The sequence below is a fragment of the Canis lupus genome, chromosome 14 (assembly GCF_003254725.2).
Source record: "Canis lupus dingo isolate Sandy chromosome 14, ASM325472v2, whole genome shotgun sequence".
NCBI lineage: Eukaryota > Metazoa > Chordata > Mammalia > Carnivora > Canidae > Canis > Canis lupus.
In genome coordinates this window covers 35,886,691-35,900,035 of record NC_064256.1, presented here as the reverse complement: position 1 = coordinate 35,900,035, position 13,345 = coordinate 35,886,691, and the positions used below count along the sequence as shown (strand labels likewise).

The following is a 13,345-nucleotide window of genomic DNA, read 5'->3' as shown; positions in this document are numbered from 1 at the left end:
TCTAGTGCCATGTTTAAAAGGTAGGATGTGTAATGTGATATAGTTCAGAACATAATTCCTGTTGTATTCAAATCATTCTTTCCTAAAGAATGATAGAATTCAAAAACCAAATTTTTCAAGTTATAGTAAAAACAGAATTTATTATTTGAAGAGTGCCAACCAAACTCCTGTCATTAAGAGGTGACTTTTAAAATTTGATGTAGACACAGCATTAAATGAATAAGCATTTCTTATGTAACCAATACTGAAAAATAAAATTAGATCTCAAGATTGGGTCATTTTAGAATGGCTAAGCAATAGTCTGGTGAAATTGTAAAAATATGCAGAAATTGAGTGAATTTAAAAGCTGTGGTAAACAGCTGCATTTGAGGCCCTGAATATCACTTTCAGAAATGTAAAATAAACCGAGAAAGAAGCATAGCTCTTAATGGCCTAGCACTTTAACCTATGATTCAAACATGAACATTATTTTTTTTAATTTGTGCTTAATCAAATTACATGGCACATTTTGGCATTGCTTCTCAAAAAATAATGACAAGTTGTAATATTCTGGGGCCAGAAACAAGACCTTTCAAACACAAAGTTTTTCTTAGCTTCTCGAAATAAAGTTTAAGTAGAACATATTTTAGAGTGCCTTAAATTCCATTGCATCTGAAGTAGAAATACAGGTGAAACAAAACTGCTAACAGTACTTTAGGGAATAGAGTCACTGTAGAAATGTTGAATACTCATGTTACCATACATAGTTTAAGTAGCAACTATAGGCAGTTACCTGTCAAAATTTTTATTATTTGCTTTCTTGGCAATTCACTTACACCAAAAATAAATAAATAAATAAATAAAAGGCATCAAGCTTAGACCTTTTGAAACATTTAGATCAGTTCTTCTGATTTAATTACATTTACATAACAGAACCCTATAAAAAGGATCTGTACCAAACCCATTACTAGTCCATCTGACACAACTCTAGGATGCTCTAGAAATACTTGTATTTTGCAGAAATAAATGAAAGTTTTTAGTGCTTGGTACAGTAAAAATGAGAATGAGAAAATATTTTAATTTATGCATAAAAGAAAAATACATTTAAGTAAAAGCAAGTAAAAATGGACAATTCTTTTCTTATACCTTAAAATTAAAACAGTAACAGATGAGAGAGAAAAGTCCTGTATTAACATCATTATGGTGAATAGTAGATGTGAATTTTAGAGCCATTTCTATCAAAGCTTTAGATTTTGACTAAAACTTGATATATTTTATTTCAAGTGAACCTAGTGCTTAAAATTGTTATTTGCTTGACTGTTAGTAGCATGTTTCTTTAATACTGCAAGAGTACTTCCTGTATCTAAAAAAGCCACAACATAAATATTCTTTTTATTTGAGGAGAGTAGAGGGGATATTCCCAAAAGGATGGCTGAATATTTTTGTCAGTGATGAGCCAGGAATTTGGGATTAGATTTAGTGATTGATATAATGAATAGAATTTCAAAGGAAAGATTTTTGTATATTAATACCTAGGTATTCAGAGAGTTTAAAAAGCAAAATGAATGTATGTTTTTATTCAGAATGTTAGTGTATATGGCAACTATGAATTTGTTTAAATGAAAGATACTTTTATACACAAAGGTGTTTCTCTGCCTAGAGTCTTAAATTACTGTTAATTAAGCACTATATAGTATAATAGATAATTATAGTGTTTTAATGTGGATGCCAGAGGATGTGCTAGTCTTTCTAAATGGCTATTGTTGGCTAATAGTCTTCAGGGGATCATTTATATAGCCATTGTGGTTCTAAAAATATCTATGAATACCATGGGACAGGCTTTTTTGATACATGGCTATTATAAAATGCATTTTTATTTGAAGTGTGTCATTTTGATTATATCATTCAATTACTTTCACCCACAGCAAAAAAAAAAAAAAAAAAAAAAAAATACCAGTGCTGGAAAAGAGTACGGGAAAGCTCTTTATATAAAGAAAAATTTCATAACAATATGCTAGTTAAATAGGAAAAGATTTGAATGAAGGGTATTGGGAATCTGTTCTTTTCATTAGGATTTTTAGCTGTTCAGTAGGATTTTAACTGGAAATGTTTTTATGTAGCCTCGTTTTTATTTTAATTAATATTTCTATGGCAGGGAGATAATTAGGTAAATGCTGTTGAATATTAAATATGGTAGTAGCTTAGGGGAAAGCATTTCTGGGTCAAAGCCCTTAACAAAATATTGTCATATGTGAGCTCATTAATTGAATTGAATGCCAAATGGCTTTGCCACCACACAAACCAGTCTGAGAGTCACTCAGCTCATTATCCAAGGCTGTTCCAGAATGGAATGACTGGTTATGTCAGAGTTTAATGGCATTCTTTTTCATCTCTGTTGCTAATGGAGTAAATTTTGATTAGAGAGTAGTTCTAACTCCTTAAATAAGCTAAGTGTGAGAACATTGAAAAAGAGTCTGAACCTATGTTACATCAAGCATTCTGAATGTTGACTGTGTGAGGTTCTCAGGGCCCTCACCTAGTGGCTTATGCCTGTCATTGGTTCTGATCTGTAAGGGCCCCACAGAGAACCCTAAAGTAGATTCTAGGCTATTCTGTGGTTCTGGCTGCCTGCATCTAATATTGAATGCAAAAAAGACTCAATTTCTAATGAGACAAGAGAAATTGAGGCTTTTCATCAGCCAAATTTTAGTACAGAGCAGTGTTAGAATTTGTGAACATCCCTTGTTCAGTAGCATCCCAGAGTAATAGTTTTCAAGCTGTATTTCAAAATATCTAGGGGATTCAGACACTATGCCATTGTTTGATTTTTCCTTTTTCTTTTTAAGATATTATTTAATCATGAGAGACAGAGAGAGAGGCAGAGACAAAGGCAGAGGGTGAAGCAGGCCTGAGTGGGACTCGATCCCGGAACCCTGGGATCATGCCCTGAGCCAAAGGCAGACATTCAACCACTGAGCCACCCAGGCATCCCTGTTTGATTTTTCTTGAAGCTATCTTAAAAACTGGGGTGAAGGACAGACAAAGCTTCCTAAATACATATTTTGGGGATCCCTGGGTGGCGCAGCGGTTTAGCACCTGCCTTTGGCCCAGGGCGCAATCCTGGAGACCCGGGATCAAATCCCACGTCGGGCTCCCGGTGTATGGAGCCTGCTTCTCCCTCTGCCTGTGTCTCTGCCTCTCTCTCTCATTCTGTGTGACTATCATAAATAAATTAAAATTTAAAAAAAATTTTTTTAAATAAAAAAAATACATATTTCGAAGTTTTTCAGTGGGATAACCAGGTAATGAACTGATGCTGCCAGATTAATTTGGGGGGCAGACCTTATAATACAGCTTCTCTTGCCTTCTTGTGCATATAAATATTTGAAACTGCATGGAATCTTGCCTGTAAATTTGGAAATTACATTGGTGGTCACAGTTTACCAGTAACTTTTGTAAACAGGGCTGTTAGGAGAGAACTAACTCTTAGGTCTTCTGTGCTTGCTGGCCATGGATGTGCACTCACCCTAAATTGTCCAATGAGGGGCGCCTGGGTGGCTCAGTGGTTGAGCGTCTGCCTTCAGCTCAGGGCATGATCCTGGGGTTCTGGGATGGAGTCCCACATCACGCTCCCCGCAGGGAAGGAGGGAAGCCTTTTCCCTCTGCCTGTGTCTCTGCCTCTGTGTCTCTCATGAATAAATAAATAAAATCTTTAAAAACTTTTTAAAAATAAATTGTCCAACCAGCCACGTTCCCAGTTACTTACCTTCAGTATAGAGCTCAAGAGCTCTATACCAGGCTGTGCTTTCCCTTCACATAGTTCGAGTATAGAGATCTTCGTTTATGCCTAGCAAGGCTCAGACACATCTGTTTGAGAACTTGCTTTGACAAGTAACAGTAACATGGAGCAGCGATTGTTAATGTATTGATTGCAGTGCAATACAACATTAGAAGTGTAGGCTTACTATACATTATAGGTACCATTTGATAAACTTACACTGTTACTTAGTATAAATAAGTAAATGTCTTTGAAAAAAGCTTACTTAATACTCTTCATTAGCATCTCTGGTTCATTTCACTTAAGGGCATTTTGCAATTAGAAAGCAAGGGGTTTCTTAACATTACCATTTGCAACCGCTTATTTGCATAAATTGGGATTATTGATGTTCTAGAATCAAACAAAACAATTAAGTAGGGACAGCTGATAAAGGACTGTAGCTGCTATTCACTACCTCTTTATATCAGAGTTTTATGTTCATAAACATAGCCTTGTTTCATATTGGTCAATATTTATAGCAAATGTTCTTGGTTATTTCTAAAAATTCTGGGATTTTTTTTCCAGTCTTCAACAGAGCTCTATATAGGGCAGTTCTCTCTACTTACACACTTAGTATAGCTCTCGGAAAGCATAAATGCTATTGTGTATACAAGCTCATTATTCTTACGACTGATAAATTACTATTTCAAATGACTAGAAATTTGATGTCCAGGATGTAAAAGACATGAAAATGAAACCATATAGTAAAATGAATTTTAAATTAAGGAGGTTGGATAAAGACTATTATGGCAAGAGGTCTACTTTGCATCCTGCATGTAATTTTTTCTATCAATTTGGAAATTATATTGGGGGGGTCAGAGTTTACCTTGTTAGCTGTTGTGTATTATACGTAAGCTGGACTTTTCCAACAATACTCAAGGTCAAGAGGCAATAAAAATCAAACCTGTTTTTGTCAGTTGAGGAGGTAGGGAGGGGATTGGGAAGGAGTATATTGTGCTACTTTATACCTACTCCCTATTTTTAACAGGGCCTAGCTCTGTCTCTCTCCACAGCAATAACAGCATCACCCACCATTTTCCCAACTTCTTATGAATGCATTTGAGAAAGAAAGGTGAATGGCCTTGGAACCTGACATGTATCCTCTGAGTTTTATTATCCATTATTCTTGCCCTAGACTTAGGTAAATGGCTTTAGAAAGCCTTAATTTATTAGAACATGCAGGCTTCATTCCCTGTAGGACTGGAGATCTACCCCAGAAATACTACAAAATTTATTTTTAAAAGGACATTATTTATGCATTGGCTTTCCATTACATCTTTACCCACAGAAATAAAAGATGTTTTAGAGAGCAAAAAAAGATGATAAAAGTTGTAGATTTAGAGAGCCTTGCATAAAAAGATAATCTCATTGCTTGGGGTATTCTGTGTACAGAGTTGGGAAAAAAATCTTAACTTCAATAAATAATGTATATTGTGGCTAAAATTCTCCCATCCTAACTAACCCCTTCCACACCCACCGCCATTTATCATATTTCTGCCACACACTGTTTGAGAGCCTGGATAAGCAGTTGCCCTTCTGATCACTGGTTTGCTTACCTTGTGTTTGTTTTTCTTTCTTTGCAGAGACCCTCCTTGATGACTTCCTTCTCACGTACACTGTCTTCATGACAACTGATGACTTGTGCCAGGCGCTGTTGAGGCAATATCCTTCATTAACTTCAGGATGCTGTGTCGGCTTCCTCTCAGACAGATGTCTCGCATTAGGAATTAACTGCCTTTCTTAATTTACTCAGCCCCTCTGTAGAGTGTGGATATGTTAAATATTAATGTAATGATGTCCAAGGTAAAAGATGAAATGAGACAGAATAGACAGGGAACTGGAAAGCAGGGCTGCTGTTTTCACCTTCTAGGTTGCAGGTAAATTGTACTGTTTGTATTGTTTTCTTCAAACGTAGGTCTCAAGACTTAAGAAATCTGGCGGTAAGTTTGGCCCATGGGGTTAACCCCACAGTCAAGAGGTTGAGTGTACTGGCAATAAGTGAACCTGTAAGACAATCAAGTGCTTAGTGTCGGGGCACTTGGACAGGAAAATGTACGTACATGATACCATGTTTCTCGGCAAGTGTCCCGGGGCCAGATAAGCCATCCCCTACATGGGAGGTCTAAACTACTCCCTGGAAGCAACTTCCATCTTTTCAGAAGCTTTATGAAGACATGCACTGTTAGAATGACGGATGTGATTAATGACCAGTTAAGGAAGCTTTATGATTTGTTACATTAGCTGGAATGATGCAACAGTTGAAAGGCCAAAAAGCCAAGTTAATTAACTCAGAGTCTCCCTTGACTCCCAATGTTCAAGGAAGATGCTTCAGAAGCATTTAAGAAGCCTGTTTACTGTTAGGTATTTATCAAACCAAACTTGAAGGTTCCACCAGAGCCCCAGTGAACATTTTTAGGAAAATGGAATATTTTTTTCGGCATACCCAAATTTTATTGACCCCTAATGGAAATGGTCTTGGTAATATTCTTTTCCTGTTAAGTAATTGTTACATTTCTCCCCGACTTTATTATAGCCTTTTCCTGCTTGAAAGATTATCTTAAGACTCCATAAAGGGCATAACTGAAATAAAATCTTTCTTAATAAATATATAAAGTAGAAACTGTAGTTACTTGTTAGTGCTTTGCTATGTTCATATGGCCATTCAAAGCTACAGATCTTGTGGAACTTCTTCAAACCAGTTCATAAAATTAATCTTCAAACATTATTATAATTTTTGAATTTGGAGTATTTCAAAACCAGATTTCTTCCACAGCTTCCAATGGGGTGTTACTAAGAAATTCTGCAATAATTACAAGGTTTTCAGGTTCTCCTTCTTTAACAGTGTTGTGGAAAAGTAGCTATGAGCTCATTTCTTCTACATTTTAATGCTAACAACTTTTCTAAAAGTATTTCAGCCTATTAAACCATATAGTTTGTTTCATAGCAAATAGATGCCTTTAACCTATTGTTTTTAATAGGTTCCTAATAGGGGCACCTGGGTGGTTCAGTTGGCTAAACATCCAACTGTGATCTCGGCTCAAGTCATGATCTCAGGGTTGTGAGGTCAAGCCCTGGGTTGGGCTCCATGCTGGGCATGGAACCTGTTTAAGATTCTCTCTCTCCCTCTGCCCCTCCCCCTTCTCTCTCTAAAAAAAGTGAGTAAATAAATAAATAGAATCCTATATTATTTGTGATTATTATTGAGTAATTTAATGCCTCATAGGATTTCCCTAAAGAATCTCTAAAACTTACTTGGCTCTGACCATGTTTTGAGTCTTTGACTAAGACATTCTATATGAAAATTTTAGTTCAAATTCTTAGCAGCCTTTTTACTAATTGTAAAAACCCATGAAATCCAGAACATTTTAAGTCAGGATTCTTCCTACATGATTATTTCAGTATATTTGCAGACTCTGCTTTTTGTGAAATAATATGAACCATAAACAAAAATGCAGCATCCATATTTGATTTTTATGTACGCCTTAGTGAAGCTATATTATGTATCCCACTACCATCACCTTCTGAAGAGTGGTCTGAATTACTTTTTGTTGTTTATCTCCCATTGTTTTCTTTTTTTTTTCTCCCATTGTTTTCAAACATTATTTATAGATTAGAGCCATTTATGCTGTGTGTGGGTATCTTAGATGGGTACTTTTACTGTGATAGAATTTTATACTTATCAGCTCTTATCATCATAAAGAGCATTACGTAAGCTCCCAGCCCTAGGCTAGCTAATGTTCAGTGCACTACATAAAGGTATAACCGTCATCCAATACCTTCCTACTATTCCCCTCCTCTAGCTGCATTTATATGTCAATATAATCTAGCATGGGCAAAATGTGTAAGAGTGAATATACCTTGATATAGAAAACAGAATAATCCAAATATTAAATTTAATCCGTAAATGTTCTTAAAAAACATCTTGTAGGGAGAACAAGATTAAGCAAGTAAATGGTAGTAACTGGAGAAGGGCACTTAAGGTTTCAGTCCCGAAATGACTCAATCCTGCAGATCCATAATTGTCAAACGTAGATGCAGTACTAAAAACCTCCCTTCTTGACTTATGCATGCTGACCTAAAAGAAAGAAGTTGTCAGTATTTCCTGATTTTCCAGTTTTTCTTCTTTATAGGTGAGGTCATAATAGTCACAGGAAAAGAATATAACATTTGTACAAGTGGAAATAATATAGGCTATAAATTTTTATATTTTGCCTGTTAAGAGAAAAACTAGGAAACAATAGGTATTTTCACAGATTCTTTATTTGCCTGAGTTTATTTCACATATACAAATCAAAAAAATCAAATGGCCTTCATGTATTTTTACAGAATGAGGAGACAGAGACTAAAATATGTTTTAAGATATTTACAAAGGCTGACATAGATATTCCTATTTTGCTGTTATATATCAGCAATTAAAGAGTGTAGAAACTGGGGATCTCTGGGTGGCTCAGCGGTTTAGCGCCTGCCTTTGGCCCAGGGCGTGATCCTGGAGTCCCGGGATTGAGTCCCATGTCGGGCTCCTGGCATGGAACCTGCTTTTCCCTCCTGTGTCTTTGCCTCTCTCTCTCTCTCTCTCTCTCTCTAATTAATAAATAAATAAATAAATAAATAAATAAATCTTAAAAAAAAAAAAAAAAAGAGTGTAGAAACCTGTCCAGTAACCCCAAAGCTACCTGTCTTTGGTATCAGCATTTCCTTTTTCTACTTAGCTTTCCATTGTGTCCAAGATAGTCAGAAATGATAGTTTGGGGAGCAAAAACACTAGGTTGGTTTGGAAAATGCCAAGCTTCTGTCTCATTCTTTAAACACATTGCTTTTGAGGTTATTATTTTTATGTAATTTTAACAGCACAGTTAGCCACTATTAACTTTCGGTATATACTATTCCAGGTAATGAAATTTTTCTTATAAATAACCGCAGTTAATAGAAGTAGATGATCCCAACATATTTTCTTACTTGCTTTCCTACTCAACAGTACGCTGTGAATGTTGACTGTCAGTAAATGCACTACTGGATCATCAGTTTTATGGCTGCAGATTGCCTACTAATGGATATGTGATGATTTAGTTAACTATCCACAGTATTTGAAGCATTTAGGTTATTTCTACTGTACTTTTCTTTTGTTCCAATGAAAATGAAAGTTAGCAGTCCTTTTTAATTATGTTTGTACATTTATCTAGTCCTTTTTTCCAAGCAAATTCCGGGGGTGGGCATTTAAATCATATCGCAAATTATACTCCAGAAATCTGTGCACATTTGGGGCTAATTGAGAAGTAACTGGTTTTATAAATTGTGAATTTCTGAAGATCAAAGGATATCTGGCCTAGTTCCGATGTAACTTTTTTGAAAAATGTCTACCTATGTAGTAAGGATCTCTTGTAGCCATCCTTGAAATTCATGGGCCACTTAGAATCTCTTAATGGTGGCATCGACCCATGGTGCCTGTGGAACTGTGTCAGCAGCTGTCAGTGCAAATCATCTAATTAACCTTCACGACCTGCCACCAAGCACATGGAAATCATTTTCCTGGTGCATACCGTTTGCTCTTCTTACACATATTATTTTCTTCCCACTTGCTTAGATACTTGTAGATCCTTTGGAAAATGCTTTAGCATGTTTTATGAAAATAAGAATAAATGGATCTCTTCATATTTTTTTCCAACAATGCAATATTCTTTCTTAACCACTTGCACCTATTCTGCTAAGAAGTATCAAGGCAAAGAAGAAAACTCAGATGTTCCTTGTCGGAAACGTAAGGTCTTACATCTTGTGTCCCAATGGATTGCTCTCTACAAAGACTGGTTACATGAAGATGAACATTCAAAAATGTTCTTAAAGGTAGTGTAAAATTTCAGGATATTCTTTGATACCAAGTGACTGATTTTATTTTCAGCTATGCATTTCAAAAATCTCTGGTAAGTTGCAGTCATGCAACTTTTTTGTAATATTCAAAGAAAATATTAATTTATTTTGATTTTTGAGGCCTGATATTCTGTACATCAAATTTTTTTAATTGTATGAAAAAAATGTTTTACGCTTGCTAATTTAAGGTTATTTATGTAATTCATGGGAAGTTTGATTGCAGATGGAATGATGAAAACTTGACACTATTTAATATGTTGAGATTTATTCTAAGTTTGAACTAACCAGTCCCATATATACAATATTTGTATAAAACATTGTTTATCACTTAAAAACTATTTTGAAAAAAATTAAAAAATAATAATAAAAAATAATAATAATTTTAAAAACCATATTGACAAGACATACATTATGAAAGTTTCTCAGACCATGATGTATTTTGTGAATTTTTAGCAATAATAACTTGCAAAATGGGTACCAACCTAGATTTACGATTGTAATTAGATAAACTGATGTTTCCTTCCTTTCTTTCTTTCTTTCTTTCTTTCTTTCTTTCTTTCTTTCTTTCTTTCTTTCTTCTTTCTTTCTCTTTCTTTCTTTCTTTCTTTCTTTCTTCTTTCTCTTTCTTTCTTTCTTTCTTTCTTTCTTTCTTTCTTTCTTTCTTTCTTTCTTTCTATAGGCTCTATGCCCAATGTGGAGCCCAATATGAGGCTTAAACTCACAACTCTGAAATCAAGACCTGAGCTGAAATCAGTGTCAGACATTTTATCTACTGAGCCACCCAGATAAACTGATAGGTTACTCTCATCACTAATAGACTGCAATACCTTTTGAACACAAATGATTCACATGGAGACAATATGTAGACATTTGGCCTCCTTTGGCCACCAAAACCATATTAGCTATGCAGGTTAACACAGAGAAAGGGTAGAATGGAATTCAGGCAGGCTGCAGGTCTGATGGATTTCAGAATAGACAAGTATTCAAACTGATTATGTCTTTCATGAAGGAAATCACTTTGATTTCAAAAGCCAGGTGTCATTTAGGGTGCCTGTGTGGCTCAGTTAAGCGTCTGCCTTCAGCTTGGGTCTTGAACTCAGGGTCTTGGGATTGAGCCCCACATTGGGCTCCCTACTTAACAGGGAGCCTGCTTGTCCCTCTCCCTCTGATCCTCCTCACCACTTGTGCTCTCTCTCTCTCTCTGTCTTAAATAAATAAAATCTTTTTTTAAAAAAAGTATAATTTTGACATCCAGTTAAAAACTGGTTTAACCAACACTGTGCCTAAACTAATGTTATTTTTTAAATAACTGGGTAATAGGATTCGGTCAATTTTTTTCCTTCCCAAATGACTATGTGGATATTATTTTTTTAATATAGAATAGCCACGGAAATCTTGAGTAGCCTTCCAGGTATACCTAAGTTTCCAGCATTGACTGCTTATGGCCCCTGAAAGCTGTGGGAGAGCCACATAGTTAAGTGAGAAGCTAGGAGGTGGAATCCCACTTGGGATCTCACTGGTACCTGGTTTAAACCCCTGCATTGGCCCACATTCCACTATTCCCTCAGCAAGTTGACCATTATATGAGGCCTAATCCTTACAAAATAGGCATTTCACTACCCATTTTTCTTTCTCCACCGCCCCCCACAGACCATATACAGGAATGTACTGGATGATGTATATGAATATCCAATACTTGAAAAAGAATTGAAAGAATTTCAAAAGATACTTGGAATGCACCGCCGTCAGTGAGTATTTAATTTTCTGTGTTACAGTTAATAAAAGAAAGCAGCAAATGGTATAGAATTTGGATGTATAATCTTATAAGGCTCGGGATCCCTGGGTGGCGCAGCGGTTTGGCGCCTGCCTTTGGCCCAGGGCGCGATCCTGGAGACCCGGGATCGAATCCCACGTCGGGCTCCCGGTGCATGGAGCCTGCTTCTCCCTCTGCCTGTGTCTCTGCCTCTCTCTCTCTCTGTGACTATCATAAATAAATAAAAATTAAAAAAAAAATCTTATAAGGTTCATCTTGAACACTTTGAATCTGGGATCCTTCTTGATTCCTTAGCTTTTCTAGTAGTAAGTTGTATATTTTGTTTTTTGTTTTGTTTTGTTTTTTAAAAGCTATTTATTTATTCATGAGAGACACACAAAGAGAGAGGCAGAGACACAGGCAGAGGGAGAAGCCCGTTCCCTGCAGGGAGCCCGACATGGGACTCCATCCCGGGTCTCCAGGATCACGCCCTGGGCTGAAGGCGGCGCTAAACCGCTGGGCCACCTGGGCTGCCCATATATTTTGTTTTTAATATCAAAATGAATGAACACAAAGTCAAGCTTACTGGCTATTTTTTTAATCGTGTTTGATATGGTAGAAACCAACTGGGCCATAACAACCCAGACACACAAAAACAATTATTTAATAAGTTATTTAATTTTAAAAGTGTAAATATTAACTTATCATTTTGGGGGCTAAAAACTGTCTCTAGTGGAATAGGGGGAAAAAAAGTTTTATAAGTAGGTTTCACCAAGTCATGAGGCATATTTAAATCTCCATTTTATGGATTCCTTGAGGTTTCTTTATCAATTTAGAAGGATTAAAGAAAACCATTTATTCACTGACTTTTGGCATGTGTAAATATCCCAGAGGTATCTGTCATTAGTCTTTCAGATTGCCAATACCTGACTTACCACTAATGCTGCTTGTTAATTTTGGTGATTGAAAACATCATCTGGACATTATTCAGTTTTCAGATAGAGCCACAAAGTTAATCTGAAGGGAAAAACTGCTGTTCTCTGATGTACAGTGTGCTTTCTCCTTAGTAAACATGAAATGCATGTGTTGTCAAGTTGTGAGAAACTTCTATGAAGATTTCAGCAGTCACAGAGGCACTTCTCATAGAAAATGTTAATTCAGGCCTTTCAGATGATTAATTTGAGATTTAAATCCTGACCTAATTTTAGTAAAGAGAGATCCTATTGCAAATTGAAGTCTATATAAATTAATTTAAGGGTGCAAACAAATCATGTGTAAGCTTTAGTCTTCAATCATGAAAATCACACATTTAGAAATTCAGAAATGAAATGCAGTTTAGGACAGTGTTAGAAAAAAGTGTTGTGAATTCGAGTGGTGTTCCCTTGTCACAGTCTACACCATAATAAGTTGTAGTATGAAAACGTGAACAAATAAATGAAACAGGAAAGAAAAAGACAACCTTTATTACTTCAAAATAATCCCCCACATGGAAGTTGGTCTTTGCTGTAAGGTAGGCCTTGTGACCCTTGGGAAACGAATTCATAGCTTAATACCTTTAAATGCATTCGATGCATTCATGGAACTTAATACAGTCCATTTAAAAAACTTACATAAAATGAGAAATAACAGATTGGGAAAATGATAAAGGACTTTTACCTCTTTGGTATAAGATTATGAAATATCTCTAGATTCTGGAAAAAAATTTGAGCTGGGGACCTACAGAATGTCTTCTTTCTACCACACATGGCAACATTCTGGAAATGATGTACCTTGGCTGACTTAACCATCTTACTAACAATAATTTCACCCAAAATCTATCAATTGCTGAGAAAACTTAGAGTTTCTGTGGACTGAATAAATCCAACTCTTCTTCAGCACTCACTCTCTGTGGGTAAAAAGTAAAATATACCTGTTGAGCAGATAGCATCTTTTCT

At 35.9% G+C, this 13,345-nt stretch overlaps 1 protein-coding gene across 1 annotated transcript in view; it reads left to right on the top strand.

The window, feature by feature from the left end:
* The window catches only part of RAPGEF5 (Rap guanine nucleotide exchange factor 5), a 229,809-nt gene that overhangs the window by 177,276 nt on the left and 39,188 nt on the right, over positions 1-13,345 (top strand). Inside the window, exons 12-14 of the mRNA XM_025464341.3 lie at positions 5,380-5,458; positions 9,490-9,634; positions 11,309-11,406. Of these exons, the coding sequence (XP_025320126.2) occupies positions 5,380-5,458; positions 9,490-9,634; positions 11,309-11,406 (322 nt within the window). The remainder of the gene's footprint in view (positions 1-5,379; positions 5,459-9,489; positions 9,635-11,308; positions 11,407-13,345) is intronic.